Genomic DNA, 23808 nt, shown 5'->3' with positions numbered 1-23808 from the left:
GCAGGTGCTGCCAGGGCTGAGCTGCCCGCACGGCTCCATCACCCCCACACACGGGCTCTTCTTCCCTAAAGATGAAAAGAGCAGCTTCTTTAGAAGTTTCTTATTAAATGCATAATCTCGTTGAGCAAAACCATCTTGCTTTTAACTCGTTTTAAGGGCCTTGCATCGCATATTTGCTCATGCTTGATCTACAAAGTGCTTTAACTCGTGCAGAATTCCGTGGGTGTTGAGGGTTGTTTTCTCAGGATTTTGTCTTGGGGAGATTGGAATGGGAATTATTGCAAAGACAGAGCAAAGTTCCCAGTGCCAGGCAGGTTCTTCAGGCGTTTGTGGCCTCAGACTTTGCTGTGTTACCTCCTCACAGTAAATGGCTCAGGGCAGTCCCCAGAATCTGGGGTGCACATGGGACCCCACCTGTGCTGGACTCTGGTCAGGGAGGAGGACTGAGAGTTTCAGGCTGTGTTTTATTGGAAATTGAAATGTAGGATCTGGAAAAGTGTGGCTCCCAAGCAGTGAGGATTGCTCCTGCCTCCCCAGTGCCCCTCCAGGAGCGCCCCTTCCCCAGCTGAGGGCAAACCCCATTGCCCTGCTGCCCCTGGGCTGGCTGCATTCCTGAGCTGACTGCACAGCAATTAAACAGTGCCCTGTGCCTGAGATGCTGCAGATGGAATTCTGTCTCTTCTCGTTCACCATGCCAGGATTCATCCCAACTCCGTTTCTTGGAAAAGATCTCTGCAGGAGTGGGAGCCATGCACCGGGGCAGGCTCAGGCTCCCCATCACAGGGGATTTACTGACAGCATCCTGCTTTGGCAAACAGGAATTTCAGTCTTTGTAGCTCCTTAAAGGAAAAACAGAGCTGACGCTTAGATCAAATATCTAGGCTCTGTCAAATATTAAGTTTGTTCAGGTACTAACCTAAATTTCTTAATCTTTATTCCTTTTTAAAATTTTTTCTCCAGCACTAATTAATATCTCCCTAAACCCTTGGAATTCATACAATTTCATATCTATTTTAGCCAGGCAAAAGCCTTTAAAAATACTCTCCTGCTATGTTAGGGAAGAAAAAAAAAAAGAAAAAGAAAAAAGAAGAAAAACAATCTACCAAAGGAAGGCTGTTGTTAGATTACTTCTGCAGCCAGAGACCATCTTGCTCTTAAAATATATCAAAAGCCCCTCTCAGTGAACTGTGTACATTCTGTCCCCAAAGATCTCAGAGCAGCAGTGACCTCAGAGGGTCTCTGGAAGAGGAGCCCTTTATGTCTGAATGGGTGTCCTGACATATGATGAAGAGATTGCCATGGCAAATCTGCATTTCTTGCTGTAATCAGAGAAAATAAGTGAATAAACCACATAAGTCTGAGTCATAGTTATTGCTGCTCAAGGCTGTGGTAAGCCCTCGCTCCTGTTGCGTGGCCAGAGCTTTTCTAATTTAAAAAAAAATAATAATAGATTGTTAAATTCAAATAAGGCCATTTAAATCCAGTTGTGCTCCCTTTGCCTTGCAGGTTTAGAAATGTTCAATTACAGCACAAAGGAGCCCAACCCCAAGAAGCTGCTCCTGCAGCTCCCAGCACACACAGAGCAACAGCCACGATGGGCCCCTGGTGCTGAGCCCCCTTTCCAGGGGGAGCAATCCCCTTTGTGCTGAGCCCCCTTTCCCAATCCCCTTTGTGCTGAGCCCCCTTTCCAGGGGGAGCAATCCCCTTTGTGCTGAGCCCCCTTTCCAGGGGGAGCAATCCCCTTTGTGCTGAGCCCCCTTTCCCAATCCCCCTTGTGCTGAGCCCCCTTTCCCAATTCCCTTTGTGCTGAATTCCCTTTCCAAGGGGAGCAATCCCCTCTCAGGATGAGAGTAGCCAGGGAGCACTTTGCCCTTGGCTCTGGTGTGTGATGGTACCCACAGCAATCTCCTGCTGGTGTCCCTGGGGGTGTCCTACCTCCACAGCACAGCCTGCTTGCAGCAATTTGCCCCCTCTGGGATGAGCCCCTGCAGAACTGCTGAAAACTGGTTAACCCTTGGAGCCCTGGGGCACCAGGTGGAGAGAATCCTCATGGTTTTATCTAAAATGCTGGAGTTTTATTCCATTCTAATGGTCCAGTCCCAGGAAATGTTAAATCCAATATCCAGCTGAGGATACTCCATGATTCTGTGGTTCCAAGTGCTCCACAGCAGGGAAGGCACTGCTGTTCCCCCCTGACCTCAGAGCTGCCCCCAGTTCTGGCTGTCCCTCCCATCCTGGGGCTGCTGGGTGTCCCTGATTTCCCTGTGCACAGGGATCCTGCAGATCCAGCTGCAGGGTTGCAGCTTCACCCTTCCCCTGCATGGTTGCAGTGGAAGTGCAGAGCTCTGCTCTCAGCTGGGATAGGGACCGAGGGATGGGGACGTGGGCAGGGACTGGGCGAGCTCTGCCAGGCCAGAGGAGCAGCCTCACCTCATCCAGGAGCTGGGAAGGTCTCAGAGGGCACAAACATTCCCCAGTTAACAGGCAAAAGTCAGCCCAGCAGAAGCACTGGGAGGCTCTGGGTAGTGGCAGATTGTTTCTGGAAGCGGAGAAGTGGCAGTGTAATGGGAACGGCAGGTTTTCCTGGAATTCTGGATATTGTACAAAAACAGCTCCTTCCAGACCCAGCAGACAGAAGCAGAATAAAATAGGGGTTTGGAGTGGAAAACTGCCAATTATTCCAGATTGTTGTGATAGTTTAGTGATTCACACAAGCCTTTCGTAGACTGCTAGAGAGAGCTCCTTCTCCAAATGCTCTTCAGTCTACAGAGCCTGTTTGGGAATAATGCACATTTGGAAAGAACTCTTCCATGCAGTTCTTCTGCTCCCTGAGGACTTCCAGTGCATCAGCAGGGTGGGCAGGGGGTGGCCACCAGCTCTGTGGGTAACCCCAGGGTACAGGACCAAGGTGGGGTTGTGAACAGCCCAGGTGTGCTACTCACACACAAGGCAGGCTGGGAGGAGTTTTACCTGCAGCTCTGTGGGTAAATGAAGGTAGTAGCAAAAAAAGAAGCACTATATTGGCTCATTTTTACCTTACTTAAACTTCTCACTAAAATATGTGAGTGATAGAATGTCCATGTGGCATCAATTCTGTTCTAAATGCCAAAAAATTTCTATACAGTTTATAGAAACCACAACAGATCTTTAAAACAAATGATTTTGGTGTTTTTTCTTTACAATTTTGCAGTGTTGGCAGTTTAAGGAATCTGAAAATTGAATCCATCCATCTGGCATTGGGAAAACAAACAACATATTTGTCTCTGTTCTCTCTTCACTCCAAAGCTTAAAAATGTGAAACACAACCAAGTAAATGTGACACGAGAGGGGAGGGCTGAAATCCCTTACCCCTCAGGCTGTTAGCTTGAACAGGTTCTAAAGACAAGATTTGACTCATTTACCAAAATTCCTCCTTGCAACTGAGACATTTCAGAAGTTACAGAAGATCTGAGAAGGGCGGGGAATGTAAATTCCCAGGAACTGATCCCACAGTGCTGGGGTCAGAGCCGTCCTCTCAAAGCAAAGCTGTGTTCCCTGGCATGGAGCCACAGGGGGCACATGCACCCACCCTGGCAGCCTTGGGCTCCATGGAGGCTTTTCCAAGCAGGGCAAACAGCAGCAGAGCTGCTCCCAGGTAATTATGTGGGACACAGTGACCTGGAGCTGCTGGCTGAGGTGTCCTGGGTGCTCCACAGCAATGCCCTCACTGCAGCATTCACCACTCTCCTCCCCCACCACGCTCCTCAGCCATCTCAGGGGCGATGGAGAGGTTCTACCATCACTCTTTCTCCTTCTGGAAATGGCAGGAATGACAGGGGAGGAGTGATGGTGTCTCACCAGTGAGTCCAACTGGTCCCTCCACGAGTTGTGCTTATCAGGAAAATGCCACAAGCCACAGAGTCTCTTCTTCCATGTGCAGAATGATCCACTTCCAGAAATTCAGCTCCCCGTGAAGTGATAGTTCCCAGATTGCCTCAGGGCTTTGTGCACTTGGCTGTCCCTGCTTCCAGAGGTGATTTCTTTATTTTTTCTGCTCTGGGCTCTAACAGTTTAAGTCCATCAGGAAAGCTTTGGCTGTGGAGAGCAGGTCCTGGGGCTGTGTGTGCCCTGAGCCGGTGAGCTGGAAATCTCATGGACTGGGCTGAAGATGTAGCATCCTCTCAGGGTGAAGGATAGCCCCGATACGGCTTCCCTCTGGGAAGGTGTTCTGGCCTTCCACAGAAGGAATCACATCCTTCAGACCCTGATTACATTCCAAGAACATCAGGCGGAAACTGAGACTGTCAATTCTCCTTCCTGGGTTCAGGTCGGTCAGGAATGGATCTCTGGGCACTTGCTAAATGAGAGAAACTGCAAAGAGTTAATCTTTATCAGAAAAGCATAAGCACACTTAAGTACACATCATGGCCACATTATTTCCATTAAATTCCCTCCTCCCATCTATAACCTTGGTCACATAATCAGGAATGAAAATCATTATCTATTTCATTCACATCTGTTAGTAATTTTTTTGAAACCTACTTTTAATCCGATTAGAACATCTCCTCTAAACCAAACAAATTCTAAACTCAAGGCTAAATATCAGGTTAGCTTAGTAATCCACGTAATATTTTCATTTTCTCTTCCTAATTGAATTTGCACATTGATCTGCGTTACTGTTCTCCTGGCCATTGTTATCAGCTGTTTCCAAATGCCAGAGGTGTGTGATGCTCTGACTGACAGTACACTGCTTTTCCAGCCCCTGCATCCCTGCCCCTGCCCTGCTCTGCCACTCCTCAGCTCTCAGAGGATTCTTCTCTGTACCCCCTGGGAACCTTGTCTGGGGTCAGCTCTTGGGGTGAGCCTGGCTCAGGGCTGAGAAGGGACACCCCATCCCTGGCTCAGGGCTGAGAAGGGACACCCCATCCCTGGCTCAGGGCTGTGAAGGTGTTATGAACAAGGGACACCCCATCCCTTCTCAGGAATGTCAATGGACACCCCATCCCTGGCAGTGCTCAAGGCCAGGCTGGATAGGGCCATCTTGGGCCACCCTGGGACAGTGGCAGGTGCCCGTGACAGGAGTGGAACAGGATGGGGTTTAAGGTCCCAAACCGTGCTGGGTTCTCTGGCTCTAACTTTGGGATTGTTCTGCGTGGCAGTGCCAGTACTGGTAGAAAGAGAAGGCAACTCAGGGCATTGTCTTGCCCTCCTCCGAGTGTCCCCATTGCTCCGCAGGGTCTCAGGCTCAGCAGGCAGCAGGACACTGAGGGGGAGCAGGCACAGGGACCGTGTCCATCCGCTCTGCAGGGCTGTGGTTTCCTGTTTTCTCTGCCGCTTATTTAGAGATGTCTCTCTCTCTCAATAAAAGCACGCAGCTGTCCCTCTGGGGCTGCTCCTGGCCGGGCCTGGCCTGGGCTGGGCACCGCGGGGCCCGGGCTGCCGTGCCAGGGCCCGGGGGCACGGCCCGGAACCACCTGGGAGTTTCACTTTCGCTCTGCCTGGGAGAGCGGAGGCTGCCAGGCGGTTTCGCTTTGTAGAAATGCCTCGGTAGAGCGGCTGAGGAGCCCGGTGGGAGCTGGTGCGGCCCTCGGGAGGAGCAGCACCGAGCCCCGAGCCCCGAGCCCCGAGCCCCGAGCCCCAAGCCCCGGGCCGCAGTTTGCTCTCCTCTGGCCTCTGTCCCAGCCCTTCGGGGGCTGCAGCCATAGCAGAGGCTTGGCACGGAGACCGCGCTGTAAAGCTTTTATTTGCCTTTTGCAGTTGTTTCGGGTCCTGTTCCTTGTTAAGCAGTAATGGAAGGAGTCAAACACTGACCTTGCGTGTAAGCACTAAAGAGCCTTTTGGGGCACTGTAACAACCTCCGAGGACTTCTGTAGTTCTTCACAAGTCTCTATAAAGTTACTGTTCATAATCTGCTTTTCCCCTCCTCTCTGATGATGAGTTATTTTAAATTAGTATTTATCAGTTTATTAGTAAATATTTCTCTGTCCCATCCATTCATTGGGGAATAGCCTCTGACACTGCTCATTTAAGGTGCAGGTGTCCTTGACTATGGCAGGGGTTGGATCAAAATCATCCTTTCTGGCCTCCCAGTCCAAACCAGTCTGGCATTCCCTAATTCCCCAAACATTTCCTTTGGCCTTCCCTAAAAGAAATGCACACCGTGGCACTCAGAACGCCCTGAGGAGGCTGTGCCCATGGACCTGGTGGCTGTGCCCATGGATGCAGGGCCATGGCAGGGATGCTGACACACAACAAACCCCCCTGTGATGGCAGATCCTCTCCTGCAGACAAACGATGCTGCAAGGCTCAATACTGGACTGCTCGCAGCACCCAGGGAGCTTCAGCTCCTGAGAGACGTGAGAAACTTTTGTAATAATTCCCAGCAAGTGCTGAGCCCCGAGTTCTCTTCATCTCTGCTAAACCCTATAAATCATCCCACCTGCAGGACTTCTGGCATCACGCAGCCCCTTCGGCTGTGACAGCAGGGGTGCGGTTGGCTCCTACCTGCAAATTAACGAGGAGTTCCACACCATACCTGAAAAACCAGAGAAGACTTGTTTCTCAGGAGAAACTTTTTTTTTTTTAGGAAGTTTTGCATTGATACAGGAGAGTCCAAACCTGCAGCTTCATTAGTGCCTCTAAGCCAATTAACCTCGCTCGTGTTCTCCTGGGGAGAAGTTTGCAAACTGAGGAGTTTAAATCCCGCCAGCGAGTCTGTGCTTGGGCAAAAGCCCTGGCTCCTCCTCGCTGCTGCAGCTGAGGGTTTCTGTCTGCAGGGTGAGTCAGGCTCTTGCTCCTCTCAGCAGGAATCTCTGATTTCCTTGTGCTGACACCCACAGCACAGCTGGGCCTTCATCTCTCTTTGCTGGGTTTTAATAAAAGGTCGGGCTCCTTCTCTGCTTTCTCACCCCTTCAAGACAGCTTTTGTGTCACACAAATTGAGCTGCCCAGAGAAACAGAGAGGATCCTTTATAGGGTCAAAAAGTGGTTAAAATGTGGAAGCAAAAGGTAGGAAGAAATAGATCATTTCACAGCTAAGTGGAGTCCCACAGAGATCTCTGCCATTCCAAATACTCATAAATGACTTGGAAAGGGAGAGGAGGTGGCAGGAGGTGGCAGGAAGTGACAAAGATGTCTGCTGAAAATAAATTATTCAGACCCAAAATCTAACTGTAAAGAGCTGCAGAAGTAGCTGACCAGTGTCCAAGAGAGCGAACAGGCGATCAAATGCCAGGCTGAATTTACAATGCACTGAAGATTATAAGGCACACAAGGAAAAGCAAGAAAAACAAATGAGCGTGTGCCGTGACAAGCTGTAAATTAGATATTGCCACCGGAGGTATGGAGTTCTTCTGAGACAAACTCCCCTCTGGCTTTCAGAAAAATCAGCTGGAATGTTCAGAATGATGAGGGAAGGGAGAGAAAAGAGCTTTGTGTGACCATGTCTCATGTCGTGTGTGTGCTTCTGGTCGCCCCTCTCAGCAAGTATATGTTCGATTTAAAAGGTGTGGAAAAGACCAGGTGATAGGATTGGGGTAAAACAGCAGCTTTGGAGAGCACACACTCGTGCTGGACTCCGTGGTGCTGGAGCCGGGGCTGAGGCTCCTGTCACTGTGCCCTGCCCTGGGAGCTCTGTGACACGAGATGTGACATGGGACACACATGCCCCCTGCTCCCAGTCCTGAGCCCAGCCCCAGCGAGGGCTGCAGGGAGAGCAGGAGCTGCAGGGGCTGCCTCCAGGCCAGTTCTGAACAAAAAGTGCGAGAGGCCCTGCTCCTTGAAATACTTCAAGTGAGGCTGTTTCTGACAGAGCTGCTGCTTATTTACACTGAAGTGCTTCAGAGCCACTCGCAAGTCTGGGTTTCAGCGCTGCTGGCAACACAGAAACTCTCAGGTGGCAAAATAACCACCTGTTCTGGAGAGCCTTGTGTTTCCAGACTGTTTGGGCTGTCTCTAAACTCATCTTTAAATAAGATAAGACAATATGATTTTCTTTTTGTTTGTTTTCTCTTTTCAGCTCCAATTTCTGTGATGTCAGTCTGATGACAAGCACAATCCCACAGAGGAAATACCTTAGTAAGTCTTTTGGTTTTTTATAATATCTCCCAACTAAATCACAGAAAATGCCCATTATAAAACAGCAGTGCTTTGAAAGTTATATCCATGTAAATATTGGAACAACAAAACACAGGGAGTAGAGAGGATGCAGCTCAAAGGATAAGGACAATTAAGCTCTTTTTCCATAAGAAATTAAAAGATCGAGACCTTGCATCAAATTAATTTTTACCATATTCCCTTCTTGTCTCCAGAAAAAGCATTTTAATTTTTTATGTCCCATCTCCTTACCTAACTCCCTTTGAATTCTCCCATTTTGGGTTTGTAATAGTTAGGAAAAGGTTTAAAAATCCTTTCTTCATACGGCACTCATGCTGCAAGCCCAAGAATCCTTCCCCTTGGCCCCAGGGATTGCCTCAGGCTCTAATTTAGGAGCCATCCAGGCTACTAAACATGGCAGAGTCTGGAATTATGGGTTCAGTTTGAAGAGGCACTATAACTCTTGCTGTAAAGGCAGATGTTTTAAAAGGCAAGTGGCGTTTCATAAAACACGCTTTTAGTGGTAACATTTTTGTTTTGTTCATACCTTTCCTTACATATTTCACTCTTGAGTCCGAGCTGAACGCTCTGCCAGTGTCACAGCTGAATTTGTTTCATTAGTGAGCCCAGCTGCACATAACTCTGCTCTATTGCTGACAAGCCCTGGATTTATGGAACGTGCTTTGGAATCACCAGCATGGGGAAGTAGAACTTGCTTTAAACCAAGAGGTGTCAGCCTGCTGTGTGGTGCACTTCTGCACTGGCTCTGCCATGGTGGAATCAGGTGGGAAAGCAGTTCCAGAGTCCCTGGGAGCACACAGCTGTGCCCACGCTGGTTCAGCACTGCCTTGGCACTGGTGGCAAACTGCCCCTTTGCAGCAGCAGCAGCACCACAACATTCCCAAACAAACAAAGGAGCTCCCAACACTGCTGTTCATGGTTTCTGCTTGCCTGGGCTCTCTGCACGTGGCAATTCATGGAACTGCTGAGCCACATCAGGCCTTCACTGATTCACCTGTCCAGGTAACTTCTCCCTGTCCCCAAGGACAGCTGAGCCAAGGTGACCCCAGGAGCTGCCTTTGGGTCTCAGTGACACAGGGAGCCCCTACAACCCCCCTGCCCGTGCAGGGGCTGCCCTGGCAATGCCACAGAGCCCAGGCTCCACTCAAATCTCTGTGCCACTGGCTACTGGATTTCAGCAGGCACTGTGCTGCAGGAAAAAAATAGGGCTGCAATCAAAGGTGGCTCTCTTCTTGCAGGCATCCTGTAATTAGCTCAAGTTTTCTTTTTTCATAGAGAGGTCTTGATGCATAAACCAAAGGTTTCCTTTTCCTTGCATGTTGTTGCCAGATGTTTCTGCAAAGCTCCAGAACAACAAAGTTGTTTGTGTGTACTTGCACATGACTTCACCCCATGCCTGTCACAAAGTGCTCCTCCTCCTCCTCCTCGTCAATTAACCCAGTTAATTCCTCTCCCATTCTCCCCTCCATTTCTGACCCAGCACCTTGGAGTGTCAGCCCTTTGTCACAGATCCCACAGGAATGGGTTGAGCTGCAAGGTCCCTTCCAAGCCAGGCCATTCCACGATCCTTTAGGGGAAGGAACAAAGGGATTCAGGATGAAGCAGATCAATACATGAAAAGAGGAAGGAGGTGGGAAGGAGAATGTCACAGGGGGAGAACTACAGAGTGGTTCATGTAGAAATGAAGAACCTGGTGGGAAATCAAAGCACAAAATAGACCCCAGCAGACAAGGGCTACCCTGGGAAATACAGGAAAAAACATGGTAAAAATAGGAAAAATACAGGAGTCATTAATGCGAGGAGGAGTTAGGAGGGCATGGCCCAGCCCCTCTGTGCCTCTCTGTGTCTGACCACAGCTAATGGCAAAAGCACTCTTGGAGCGAGCTGAGAGCTAGGAGCCTCCCCTGACAAGGAGGATGCTGTGATGTCCTGCTGGTAAAGCAGCAGCTCCTGAGCCGTGGGAGCCACAGCTGGGGAACATCCTTATCCCATTCTGGCTTCCCTGCAGAGCTATTGACAGGCTGCAGGCACTGCCTGAGCCACTTTGATGTAAGCTCAAGAATTAAACAGAATTACTCTCAAGCTGATAGGAAACAAAATGCAGCTCCTTACAAGGCAACCGAGATCTTCAAAGATTTGGGCTTGAGAAGAGCCTTAGACACTGGGCATGTCACTGCCCTTGTGGGAGAGAGCAGATTGCAGAGGGAGGAGCAGGATGAAACTATAGAACTCTGCTTTACATGAGCTGTCTGAGGCACAGCTACGGAGCTGGCATTTCATAGGAAAAGGCAACACAACCCTTGCTTCTGGAAGTACGTCCAAGCAGGCTTAAGGACTTTAGGATTTATTATGTGTGGAGTCCATACAGCCTTCATTCTGTAAATCTCTGATCTTTCCCCGTGTGACTCCGCTCTGAGATGCTTCCTGTGGCCCGCGTTCTGCACGCTCCCTTCTGTCAGATGTGACAGGATCTGCTTATCTCCAGGTGCCCCCATTGTCCACGCTGACCCCAGGCAGATTTATGGCAGCATCTGGCAGCCATAGGAGTTCCCTTCAGATGTTCTTTCTGACCTTTGGAACGCTCCACACAAAGCTCAAAGTGCCTCCTGCTTCCATGAATTGCCTGATCTCCTCAATGAAAGCCGTAATTATGTTTTAATGATTTAATAATATTCTCCACTTCTATATTTTTAAGTCTATATTTAGTGTTTTTAAGGTCAAGGCTCATTATCTCTGCAGTATTATTACTTTGTGGCATAGGAATGTGCAGCCATTTATAGATTTTTGAAATCTGTAGTATGACAATTGGCACCACTGTCTCTGTGATTCCCCAAAATTCCTGGGGCTCTGGGCTCCCACCAGACCTGCACTTACTTGAAAAAAAAAAAAAACCAAGACTTTTTAAAGCCTAACTTACTTCATGCATTTGTGTAAACTAGCAAAGACGAGTTGTACTTAACTCTGACCATCATCACATAACACGTTGGAAGTTGTTCTGTATTGGATTCACGTTAATGTGGTAAAACAGCCTGAACACACAGCCTATCAGCTTTTACATTACATTTATTTTTACAGTGTAGGAGTGTCCTAGGGAACACTTGTGTCCCAAGGAGAGTGAGGGGAGGTGGTTTGTGGGATGGTTGAGCCCCAGAGGACTGTGTGAGAAAGGTCTGTGCGGCTCCAGGGGAGCCTGGGGCACAGGAGCATCCATCCATCCATCCATCCATCATCCATCCATCCATCCATCCATCCATCATCCATCCATCCATCCATCCATCCATCCATCCATCCATCCATCCATCATCCATCCATCCATCCATCCATCATCCATCCATCCATCCATCCATCCATCCATCCATCCATCCATCCATCCCCGGTCACTGTCACTGCCCCTGGAACGCTCCCGGCTGCCCCTGCCCCGGGAGCACCTGGAGAAGGGCGAGTCTGTAACATTCTTTATCCTGTGCCAGGGCCTGCCCACCCTGCCAGGGTACAGTAAAATTCTGTATAATAACTGAAATCAGGTTCTTTTGGATCAAAATGACATTAAGATAAAGGATTATTCATTAGAGAAGGAGCGTTCTCCCCATTACTGTACAAACCCAGCTGTAATTAAGCATCTGAACTGGTGTTTATAAACAGATGTTCTCATCTAAATGTCTTAGAAATAAACAGCTTGGTTATTCCAGTTTCCCCAGACTACAGAAGGAGCTACAGCTCTCCCCCAGGCTGGTGTTCTCCCACACGTACCCTAATATTTGAGTTCCCCAAATTGCAGGGGTGAGAGGCGTCCCCAAATGCAGGACAGTTTCTGCAGCGGGACATTCACAGAGCAATAGTGTAAATTTCCCAGGTCCCGGCAGCACTTTGGGATTTCATGCTTTGAGAGACGTCATTGCCTTTATTGAACAGCCAGAACCTCTGCAACAGCCTGCACTGGTGACAGAGCTTTCACAGTCTCTGTGAACGCTCTGACTTCTGCTATTCCAGTTCCCTTGCATGGGAAGAAGCGTTTCCTGCGAGCTGTAAATCCATTGCATCATTCAAAATGCACCGCAAGACAGTTTTGAGGGCTGCTTTAAACACATCTTTCAAAAATGGGGAAAAGCTACAATTTTTAGAACCATTTTTCATAACTTGTGGGGGGAAAATAATGTTAATGTAACATTTTGTGCATGTGTTTTGCATTTTAAAAGTAAAACAACTGCTTCCAAAAGTCAATGTGGCTGAAAAAAAACTTATAATTTAAAAAACACCAAGAAGGTATATAGTTGTGCTGTAAAATCTCAACCTTGTCCAAGCCTCTGCCAAGGCAGGATCAACTGGGGGTGACACAGGAATGTGTCCAGGTGGGTTTGGGATGTCTTTAGAGAGGGAAACTCCAGCCCCTCCCTGGGCAGCTGTTCCAGCGAAGGAAGTTCTTCTTCATTTTGAGGTGGAACTTGTTGTGTTCGAGTTTAATGCTCCTTGTCCTGTCACTGGCACCATGAGCAGGGTCTGGCACCATCCTCAGCCAGCCCTTGGAGATGTTTGTATGGATTGATGGGATCCCTGTCAGTTTTCTCCAGACCAACCCAGCTCAGCTCCCACAGTCCGTCCTCGATCAGAAAGATGCTCCAGACCCCTCAACATATTCGCGGCCTCTGCTGGACCCTCCCCAGTCGTTCCTTGTCTCACCTATAGAGCAGAGCCCAGAGCTGGAAACGGGCTCCAGCTGTGCCACGCCAGGGCTGAGCAGGAGCATCTCCCCTTGCCCTGCTCTGCTGTGTCCTGCCCCATTCTGCCCAGCCCTGTCCACTCTGTCCGTCCCGCCCTGTCCACTCTGTCCTACCCAGCTCTGCCCTGTCGTGCCCCGCCGTGCCCGCTCCGCCGTGCCCGCTCGGGGCCGGGCCCGGGCCCGGCTGCACTTTCCCGTCTCGGCCAACAGGTCGCACCGTTCGCCCTCGGCTGGGGCTGCCCCGGAGCCGGGCGGCGGCGGCGGGGCCGGAGCGGGGCTGGGCACGGCACAGCAGAGCCGAGGCGAGCCGGGGCGCGGAGCAGCTCCGGCCGCGGCCGCCCCTCGCCGAGCCGCTGTCTCCACTCCCTCTCCACGTCGGGGAGGCGGAGGGAGGGAGGGAGAGAGGGAGGGGACGGGGAGGAGGCGGCCGCCGCCGTCCTCCATTTTGTGGCGGGGGCAGAACCGCCGAGCGCGGCGCTGCCCGGCGGAGGGACGGGGCGGGGAGCGAGGGGGGGGGGGGCGAGGTCCGCCAAGGCAATTAGCGCTAATTAACGGAGGGGGCGCCGCGGCGGCGGGCGGGGACGGGTCGGGGTCTGGGGCCCGCGGGAGGAGCAGCGGCAGCGGCCGGAGCGGCATCAGCGGCGGCGGGGCGAGCGGTGCTGCCGCCGCCGCGGCCCCGAGGGGCGGCTGTTGACCCCCCCAGCCGGCTGCCGCCCCCGCCGCGGGGCGCCATGGCCGTGGGCGGCTGAAGGAGCCCCAGCGCCCTCCCCCGGACGAGGTAAGGGCGGCGGGGGTCCCGCGGGGCCGCGCTTACCCCCGGGGAACTTGCCGGGGGGGTGCGGCGGCGCCCGCAGGAATGCCCGGGGCGGGGGGAGCCGGGCCGAGCCGCCCCCAGAGGAGGTCCGGGCGGGACGGCAGCGGGAGCGGCGGCGGGGCCGCCCCGGCGGGGCGCGGGGACCCCCGGGCCGGGCCCCCGGTGTCCGTGTCCCGGGGGAGCGGGGGGCGCGGGCGGGGAGCGCGGCCGAGCCCCGCGCGGGGCTGCTGCTGCTGGAGTGGGTGTGCCGGGAGACGGCTCAACAGGTCCCGACACATTTCTCTGAAAACTGTACTTTGCAAAGGCGATTTTATTGCAATCCGGCGGTTTTAAGTATTTGCAGCGTTTTCCGCCCTTGGGCAGACTCTCGCAGCTGATTTTTGACACGTTTCCTACGCTGGATGATTCGCTGCCTTGTTTTTTTTGGGCGTTGGGGGAATTGTCAAATGAAATAACTACCTTTTCCCTCCCCTCCGTGTAAAAAAGGAAGAAGGCAGCGCCGGAGGTATTCTTGTGTTTTCTGTGTTTTTTCCGGTCGCTGTGGGGTGTCCACCTTAAGCAGCGCGGCGGTTCGGGTGCCCCGCGGGCCGCGCTCCGGGCTGCGGCTCTGGGGCTGCGCTCGCCGGGCAGCGCGGACGGGACCCCGCGGCCCCGCTGCCCGGAGCTCCCGGCGCTCCGCCGCTCCCGCCCGGGACCAGCTCGCCCGGGCCACCTTAAGGTTTTCCACGTGGGGCCTTTTTGCCGCTCGCAGCCTTAACTTTGCGCACAGAAATAGCGGCGGGGCCGCGGCTGTGGCGGTGTCCCCGTGCCCGGCGGGAGGGGACGGGCTGGCAGTGCCCCCCGGACTGCGGCAGTGCGGGCTGGGCGCTGCCGAGGCAAGGCCGGACACCGTGTCGGAAGTTTGCCCAAGAATTTACAGTATTTCTCCAAATATTTATGCTCTCCGCTGAAAAAAAAAAAAAAAAAAAAAAAAACGAAAACAAAACCAACAACCATGTAGCAAATACAAGCGTCTGAAACTTACGAGGTTTGTTTTCAGCGTCGGGTGTGTTTGGAGAGCAGCAGTCAACGGGTAGAGTGCTGTAAGGTAGTAAAAATCCTGCTTTATTTTTAGCTAGATTTTATTTATAAATTTGAGATGTATTTAAAGAATTATGCGGGGTTTACTGCGAGGTAGGTGGGTTCCTTTTTAAGGCTGAACCCGTGCAAAGGTGGCAAACGCTGTGTTTTATGGTGGGGAGGTTGAGTCCTGGGGAATGCCAAACCACAGAGGTGCCGCCTCTGGGAGCTCCAGACCTGCTCTGCAAGGGGAGAGCTGCCTTGGAAAGGTGGCAAATGTCCTTTTCCCCTGCTCAAGCTGTAGTTACGTATCAGAGAAATTTACTTGGCAAAATTTGTAAACTGGGTCCTTTAACAATTCTTACATTTCCTTAGTGCTGGGATGGGTGACAGAGCTGGAGAGTGTGTGCACAGATGTCGTGTGCTGCAGCTTGATTCCAAGTTGTGTGCAGGCAGACTTACCCCTTCCTCCAGGTTTAGCAAAGCTTTAAAATACATAGTTCCTCCTCGCTAGACAGAAACCAAAACCTAAAACCCCCTGAAAACAAGTGCAGTGTGTCTGAGAGACATGGCACGTGTCAGCCCAGAGCGTGGTGTGCCGTGCCTTTGCTCTCAGAGCAGCTGAGCCAGGTTTGCCAGGCAAAGGATTTAGACTTTTCATTTTCAAGCTTTTATTAATGTGTCCTTGCTGTGCTGACTTTGACTGCTTCTCATCTTTTTATAGTTAATGGTAAAGTAATGGATTCCAAAGAATTGCTTAACCCGTTGGATCAAGATGAAACCAGGAAAAATGCACTCATCAGTACCAAAGGAGGGATCGTGATGGACTTCCATCCACCCTTCAGGGGTGGAGCTACTGTCCAAGCCCCTGTGTCTACATCTCCTCTCCCTGCATCTTCTCAGTCAGATTCCAGTCAGCAACCTGCTTTGGCTGACTTTCCAAAAGGATTAGGAAACAATGTGCCTCAGCCAGACCTTTCCAAGGCAGTGTCGCTCTCGATGGGACTGTACATGGGTGAAACAGACGCAAAAGTGATGGGAAACGACCTTGGATTTCCGCACCAGGGCCAAATCGGCATCTCTTCTGGAGACACGGACTTCAGGCTCCTGGAGGAAAGTATTGCGAGCTTGAACAAGTCCTCGAGCCTGGCCGAGGACGCCAAGGGAACCGCGTCTTCTGAGGTGCCGCTCGAGCCGGATTTCCCAGGCATGGCCGGGCGCAGCGTCCCCGCGGAGTCGGGAGCTGCGGTCCAAGGCCAGATGGGCTCGAATGGCGGCAACTTGAAGTTGTTCTCTGAAGACCAAAGCACCCTGGATATCCTCCAGGATTTGGAATTGCCGCCGGTGTCGCCGGGCAAGGAGCCCAACGGGAGCCCGTGGCGGCTGGACCCGTTGCTCGATGACGGCGGCTTGCTGTCCCCCATATCCGCGGACGACGCCTTTCTCCTGGAAGGAAGTCTCGGCGAGGACTGCAAGCCTCCTCTTTTATCTGACACTAAACCTAAAATTAATGACCGTGGTGACCTTTTACCCAGTTCCAAAATGCCAATGCCTCAAGTGAAAACAGAAAAGGAAGACTTCATCGAACTGTGTACTCCCGGCATCAAGCAGGAAAACATGGGCCCGCTTTACTGCCAGGCCAACTTCTCCGGGTCTAACCTGCTGGGTACGAAAGTCTCGGCCATCTCCATCCACGGTGTCAGCACCTCTGGGGGACAGATGTACCACTATGATTTAAATACTGCATCGCTCTCCCAGCAGCAGGATCAGAAACCAATTTTTAATATCATTCCATCTCTTCCTGCCGGGTCAGAAAATTGGAATAGGTGCCAGGGATCAGGGGACGAGGCATTGGCTCCACTGGGAACGCTCAACCTCTCTGGCAGACCTGCTTTCTCTAATGGCTATTCAAGGTAATTAGTTTGTGTTGCTCTTTATTAAAACGCTACAAGCGTGTTTAGCACAGCTCCATGCATGCTGGTTTGTTGCCTGGGCTTTTTTTCCTTTTCCATTTGGTATGTGTGGATGATCAGACATCACTGGGGAGTGTTTATCCCACAGTACATCAGCTTTAAGCAACTACTTAATTATTGGTATTAAAGGGAAGAAAACTTGAGGGGAGCTGGCATGGTCTAAAAAGTAAATAAATAAAAATAAAACTTCCAAGATACAGCCTAGAGGGAGAATCGAGTATGTGGTAGCAGGATCCATACACGGGCAGTATGGGAGGAAGTATTTAAATGTATACAAAAGCTCCTTCGTTCCCAGGGGTCAGAGGATCAATCACTGTGGGCTTTTTTTCTTTCCTAGCATTACTTAAATGTTATGCACAAAAATAACTTGGTTGCTGGGTAAATTTCTAGAATTACATTTAAGCTGAACTCAAGTTTTTGCTGTGCTTAAATGTAAGGCATTTACCTTACATGGACAAGAAGATTCCGAGTGGGGAATACTCAGCAGCTTGTTCAATAACTGCCTTTAAAGAGATAAGAGTATTTGCAGTCGGGCTTAAACAGAGCTGGAATGTAACTCCAAGTGGAACGGCAGGAGGGGTGTGGGGAGCTGGGTCCTACCTGTGGCCGGTGCCTTGGTGGGTGTGTTTCCTGCCGTAATGCAGAGGTGCAGCTGTTGCAGGGGAGCGCTGCTGGAGGAGCAGCTCTGGGACAGTTTTGGGACAGCTCTGGGATAGGTGTGCTGCTGGAATGGTTCTGGTTCCAGGGGAACACCCAGCTGTGTGTCTCCCTCAGCTGCTCTGTGCTCAGCAACTCTGCACCAGCAGCGTGTGGCTGCCACAGAAGAGGGGGATTTGTTAGAAAATGGCCCTGTAAGTGCCTATACAGAAACCTGGCCTTTGTAGGCTTTTCATGAAGGATCTGGTTTAACATTGTGGGTTTTACTGCTCTGCTGACAATCGGCTCCCCAGGGTGTTCCGCCAGTCCCGGGGCTCTCCCTGCACGATGTTTGCTCCATTTTCCCATGGCTGGAATGAAGTGTGCGAGGATTCCTTCTTTGTTTCAGGAAGAAAACTTTTAGCTTGCTTTCATTCTCAGTTTCTTTTATAGGTTTTGATTTCTGTTGTAAATGTTTTCTTTTTTCTTTGGAGTGTTCAAAATTTTGGGGTTTTTTTTCTTTAAAGTATTTAAATTTCTAATGTAAGAGATCCAAAAAAGAAAATCAAAATCTGTGATTGGACTCCACTTTGATACGTGAATATTGAGCGTGTCTCACCATTTATTTCAACACACTAGAAAAGCTTTGTGCTAACCTTTTGCATAATTTGTCCGATTCCGTGTTGTGTTCGGTTTGTTTCGTGGGCGTTTTTTTGAGTTTATTTCCTCTGTTCTCACTGTATCTTTAATGATAATCATAAACTTTGTGTCAAAGCAAGAAATGTCTCTGCTCTGGGGAGGAGGCTTTCAGGGACAGTTTAAATAAGCAGGTTCCCCCGAGGTGATGGAAATGTCACTTGTGAGGGTAAATCCGAGGAGGTGCTGCCCGGCTGTGCTGAGCAGGGCTGTGTGGGCAGAGCCCTGTGCCCTGGCGTGGGTGACAGGAGATGTGTGCCCAGCCCTGGGGTTCAGCAGCGTGTCCTGTGTGATCCTGGAGGGATGGGCAGCTCCTCCGGGCTGTGAGCATGGCAGAGCTGTCCTGGAGGGAGGGGGAGATGTTTTGGGCTCTCTGGAGCAGTTTGGGGCAGTGCCTGGGGCAGTGCAGGGACCGTCCTGGAGCATCCCAGCACCAGCTGCCTCCTCCTCTGCCCAGGGTTATCCATGCTGGGGCTTCAGCATTGACGTTCTTGCTTCCTGCAAGGTCATCTTACATTTTATTGCTTCCTTTTTGCTGTAAGATAATGCTTTTTTTTTTTTTTTTTCTTTATGGAATGTGTAAAGAATTTTGAGGTGGCTCCTAGCTGAGCTTTGCATAAAAATGCATTATTCACAAGTTTGTGGAAGCTGTTCTTACTTCCCAAGGATTTTTATACACTTCAACTATGAAGTCCATTTCTAAAAACAGCATTGTTTGGGTTTGCTTTATTATTTTTGTTCTATAACATTCAGGCAAGTCCATCTTCCTTTTACAGTGTTTGAGGTATTAATGAGCCTTGGGTTTGAAGCAGGAATTTTTTTTCTTCTTGAACCTTGCCAGAAATATTTGGTCTAAACTGGGTTAGTTTAAGGTGATGTATTGTGGATTTGTTTGTTTTTCTTGCAGAAGGCTTAACAAAATTGGCATTTGTTTTAGAAACAAAGGAAGGACTCTCTTGCCAGGTTCCCGTGGTCTGTTTTTTTTAGGTACTAAATGTGAGAGGTGGAGGCTGGGATTTTGAGAAGCTTCAGTTTCCAGGAGGAAATACTTTCTGGTGTTTGTAGAATTATTTGTCTACTAATAACATATTAATTGTAGACTGAACATAGGGGAAGAAAGGCTGCAGTTCAGCCCTGGTGCTCAGGTTGTATTTAATCTGCCTGTTTAGTGCGAAACCTGGAATGTTGTTTTCTGTCCACCCAGGCTGGAACTGATGTCATGCCATTTCTGAGTGGTTCTGCTCCTCCAGGTAGCCCAGCACGCTGGCTTTAATGAGACAAGTGATGATCAGGCCCAAGCAAACCAATCGATTGCAGTGAACTGCAGGAGGGATCCGGAAGTTAACGAGCAGAATGCAAACTTCAGGAGTTTGATTGATGGCAATGAATTGGCAATAATCAATGGGCTGCTGTTGGTGGAAGAGCCAGCTGGGGCTTGTGCTGAGCAGTGAAGCTCTGAGCTGCAGCTCCTCTGGCTCCAGCTCTGAGCAGCAGGGAGGCTCTGGCCAGCAGCACGGCTTTGCCTGGGATCCTTCAGGGTCTCCCCTCTGAGCAGTGCAGCCCATGAAGAGGGTGGACAGAATGAACGGGAGGAAGAAGTAGGATAACAGACATTTTACCTTAGATTGTCCTCAATGGCAGTGAGACAGCAGCTGGAAGAGGAGCAGATCGTGCTGCAGTGCTTCTCTGAGGAGCTGGAGGGTTTGCTGGCGTCTGTCTGCGATGGGATGTTGCTGTGATTTATTGCACAAACCCAGGGAAAACCGTTCCATTTCAAGGAAATGGTTTTAGCAACACACACTCGTGGGGCTCTTGCATGGTATATACATTAAATCCTTCCCTCAGCTCCTATTGCTCTGACTTCCTGGAGATGTGGCTTGTTGTGGGGGGAGTGAAGGATGCTGAGAAGCAGCCCAGCAGTGCAGGGTTTGCTCCCACAGCCAGAATTCACAGAAACTGGGCCCCACTGGCAGTGTTATGGCTTCTCTTATTACAGTTGAAATTGTTCCTAGTACTTAAGCTTGTGGGGGATAAGGATCATTAAGGAAGTTTAAGAAAGGGCAAGAGCTGAGAGAAGCCATTAAAGAGGAGGAGAGTCTGGAAGGAGAAGTTTCTCTAGTCGGTCCCAGTCCAAAGCCTTGCTTCCAGAAGTTACCCTTCTGCCCTTCTACCCCTGGCTCTTTAGCTGGGCTTCTCTTGGGCTCAGGTGCTGTGGGAAGGAAGGGAAGGACGTGGTTGTTGCCAGCAGTGGTAAAGGTCACTTGTCCGTTTGTCTTGCCGCTTTGTTTCCCTCGGCTGCTGGCCAAGGCCGGTGGCTTGGCAGGGCTGGCTGCAGGGCTCTCAGTGCTGCCTGACTCAGCACGGGATAATGTATGGGACATCCGCAATCGGGGCTTTTTTCATCATTCTGCTGCGATAGAAAACCCAGGCGTGGTGTTCGGAGTGCTCGGGGTTCCAGCAGGCTGTGTTGTGATTTGTCAGCTTAATGCAGTACTGTGCTCGGGAAGCACATGGTGAAAAATCCAGTTGTTCTGGCAGAAAGGGGTGGATCAGGAATGTCCTGCAGAATGTGCTCTAAGGTGCTGTGGAAAGGTAACTAGATAAATGAGAGGTCACGTGAGATGTAATCCACTTTTCCCAGTTTTGGCTGATCATTCCGCTGAGCTCATAGCCAAGGAGGTTGCTGTAAGTCCAGTGCAAATGGTTAACTTCTGCAAATTTATTTCTCCTGACAATGATCTTTGTTTTAAACTTAATTCTGGCTTATAAAGCAACCTTATTTTTGTTGTCCATACAATTTTTTTTAAATTTATCTCCATGGTTAAACCCTTGTGCTCTCCTGCTGCCAGTGAAGGCAAAGCTGTGGTTGAATGAGTCCCACTCACGAATCTTCCCAGAAATGTGAAATACAGGTATTATCCAACTCCTACATTGTATATTTACCATGCTAAAGATTACTTTTACAGTGAGAGCAATTTATCTTGGGGGAAGCAAATTTCCCTTCTTCCCTTATTGCTGCTCATTTTGGAAGTGAGCAAGTGGTGCATATTCTGTGTGTATATGTAACTGCAAGCTGGAATTATTTCTGCACTGTAAAAGATTCCCAAGTCCTCTTTGGACTGGCATTAATTTTTGGGGTGGTTGGAGCCAGCCCAAGCTGCTCTCCCATCCCAAGGTGCTGCTGTAGTGTCATGTGTGCATTCTGCAAACAGTCCCCATGGCATCAGTCTGGGGGAAAACGCCATCCCAATAAAATCCCGTTTTCAATCCAAGTTACAGGCGATGGGAAAAGCTTTGTAGAGCTGTAGTTACAATTACCTTGGGCTTGTGCTGTTAAAATAACCGTGAGCATCACCTCTGGTGTAGGGAAAGGAACCTGGAAATGCCTTTGCGAAGTGATCAGCTTGGAACTCAGGAGCACAGAACAAGTGTGTGTGCAGCAGGGTGGTTTCTGGGCAGAACACTTGGATGTGCTGAGTGCTGTGCACCCAACCCAGGCAGTTTGGGTTAAACTCTCTTTGGTTTCCCAGCCTTTGTCTCCCAGAGTCTCAAGTATGCACAGATTTTAATCTTATTTGCTGAAGAATTAATGTGTGGCACTGTTGCATGCACAGATGATTGTTCTCATTGCAGGGATTTTCCGGCTGATTCAGAGCAGTGTGAGATCCATTGATAACCATTAGTAACAGCCCCTGGAGAGTGAGCTCCAGTGATGCCCTTCTGCAGCACAGCCCTTGCTCAGCCCACCAGGCCCTGCAGAGCAGGAGTTAATGCTGCTCTCAGTGCTGGCTCTGGAAACGCTGCTCAGATGCTGTCAGCGGATGGCCTCGTCCCCCGGGACAGGAGTGAACCCGTACAGCTGGAAGAGATGACACACGCAAAAAAAGAATAATTCCATCTCATTGTCTTGGCTCTGACTCCAGAGCAGCTCTGTTGGGCTATCTGTGGGAAAAAAACAAAACACCAAACTGGCTGTTTCTTTGCCCCTTTGTGAGGTGCGACCATTGTGGCTGCGGCATTGCTGTCACCTGCAGAGGGGTGTCGGCAGAGGGTCACCTGCACGGAGTGAGCTCCATCCTTGGGCTGGAGCACTGGGTACCACAGCCTTGGGGGCAGCTGGGGGGCTCTGGCCGTGCAGCTCTTGCTGCCTGTGGGCAGGAGAAGCAGCAGGGGTGGGCTGCCCCCATGTGAAACCGGTCCAGCACCCAGCTCCTTACCGGGGTGTGAGGAGCTGTGTTCCCAGGAGTGCAGGGTTGGGCTGGGGGTACAGCTCAGTGCAATTACTGTGTCTCATCTGGGGATTTTCCTCCTTACCTCACCTTCACTCCAGAGAAGGTGCTGTGCCTGTGCCTCCCATGTCCTGGTCTGACTCAGCTCCCCAAACCTCTGCCATGGGGTTTTCCTGCTGGGATTCCATCCCTGGCTGAGGCAGCGTCTCCCTCTGCTCAAGCCATGCCTTCATTGCTTGAAATAGAACTACAAAACACCTGAGAAAGGGATTTGCTCCCTGTCCCGTGGCCTGGCCTGCTGGCTGTGTCACCTCCGTGTCCCAGAGGTGGAGCAGCTGCAGCTCCTGGGGCTCAGGGAGCCTGGAGCTGGGCTTGGAGTGCAGGGGATGGACATGAGGTCAGGATTTCTCCCTGCTTTAGACTCCAGGACGTGGTGTTACTTACCCAGGATATCATGTAGAGTTCTGTAGCCTGGTGCCTTAAATCAATAATCACCACAATTGTCTGGGTTTCTGGAGGAAGTTGTGCTCTTCAGAAGTCATCCTGACATGGTGTGTGGAGAATGTTTCTGTACCAGCCCAGTGTATTTCAATCCAGCCAGTGCCAGTGGGTCACCATTAAACCTCCAGGCTTCAGCTCTACCTGTGGAGCTGCCAGTCCGTGCTAAATCTTCCTAGAAAATTGCAATCCTGATTAATTGGAAATTAATACCCCACAGACTGCTGATACTTGCTGTGGGGATGCAATATCATACACAAGTTCCCCTTTTTGATTAAATATCTTGGGTTTTGTGATGTTGCAAATGCAAAAGTACTGTTGGGGAAGGAATTCTAAAATAATGATCATGTCTTTCTTGAATTCAGCTCACTGCTACTGTAATTTAGTAAAGAAAACTAGTTTCATATTGGATTTTACAGTAATACATTCTTCATACTATTTGTAATATGTTTGTACAGTTACTGTGTGTCAGAAAGCAGCTGGAGATCATCAAATTTCTGCACCACGGTCACACAAGATTTAATATGAAACTTGTGAGCAGCAGGGCGCCATTTACTCTTGTCTTGCTTTATTCAGACACTTCTTATTTCTCATTACTTTTATTTATGTAACTGAGTTTAAAGTTAGCAAGTGTTGCTCAGGATGGGACTTTTTATAAGGAAATGAGGGCACAAATGAGTAGTTTGCCTCAAAATACTACTTGAGAAACTCCGAAATGCGCTGTAGAGTCAAGGAGGAGCAAATCATGAAGTATCATTGAAATGTGTCATCTATTCTAGAAGCAAATAATGGAAGTGATTTCACAGCTCCCTGGCTTGGTTTTCTTTTTTCCAAGAAACCTGGAAGGGGTCCTGTCATTGTCCTTACCCAGAGGATCCCTTGTGGTGCACTTCTGGTTGCAGCAGGGGCTTCAGTCTTTCCTTACGAGAAGCTTTGCAGGCAGGGGTGATTTGGGGGGTTTTGTGTGTGTGTCCCTGTCCCCGAATGTTTGAATCCCTGTGTCTGCTGGCAGTTCCCATGGAGGAGAGGGGCTGGAAGGTGGGTGACCTCTTTGCTCACAAGTGGGCAGCAGCTTGGCTGCATCTCAGTGGT

At 50.3% G+C, this 23808-nt stretch overlaps 1 protein-coding gene across 2 annotated transcripts in view; it reads left to right on the top strand.

Annotated features, from left to right (window-relative positions):
• The first annotated feature begins 13370 nt into the window (after positions 1-13370).
• The window catches only part of NR3C1 (nuclear receptor subfamily 3 group C member 1), a 60009-nt gene continuing 49571 nt past the window's right edge, over positions 13371-23808 (top strand). The window contains exons 1-2 of one of the 2 annotated variants that reach the window (XM_058815116.1): positions 13371-13589; positions 15409-16597. In XM_058815116.1, coding sequence (XP_058671099.1) covers positions 15423-16597 — 1175 coding nt within the window. In that variant the 5' untranslated portion in view covers positions 13371-13589; positions 15409-15422. Of the gene's footprint in view, positions 13590-14061; positions 14131-15408; positions 16598-23808 lie in introns of those variants that run through there. The other variant, XM_058815117.1, reaches the window with a different exon arrangement.

This window comes from Ammospiza caudacuta, chromosome 16 (assembly GCF_027887145.1).
Source record: "Ammospiza caudacuta isolate bAmmCau1 chromosome 16, bAmmCau1.pri, whole genome shotgun sequence".
NCBI lineage: Eukaryota > Metazoa > Chordata > Aves > Passeriformes > Passerellidae > Ammospiza > Ammospiza caudacuta.
Note: the sequence above shows the minus strand (reverse complement) of the source record. Positions and strands in the feature narration are given on the sequence as shown.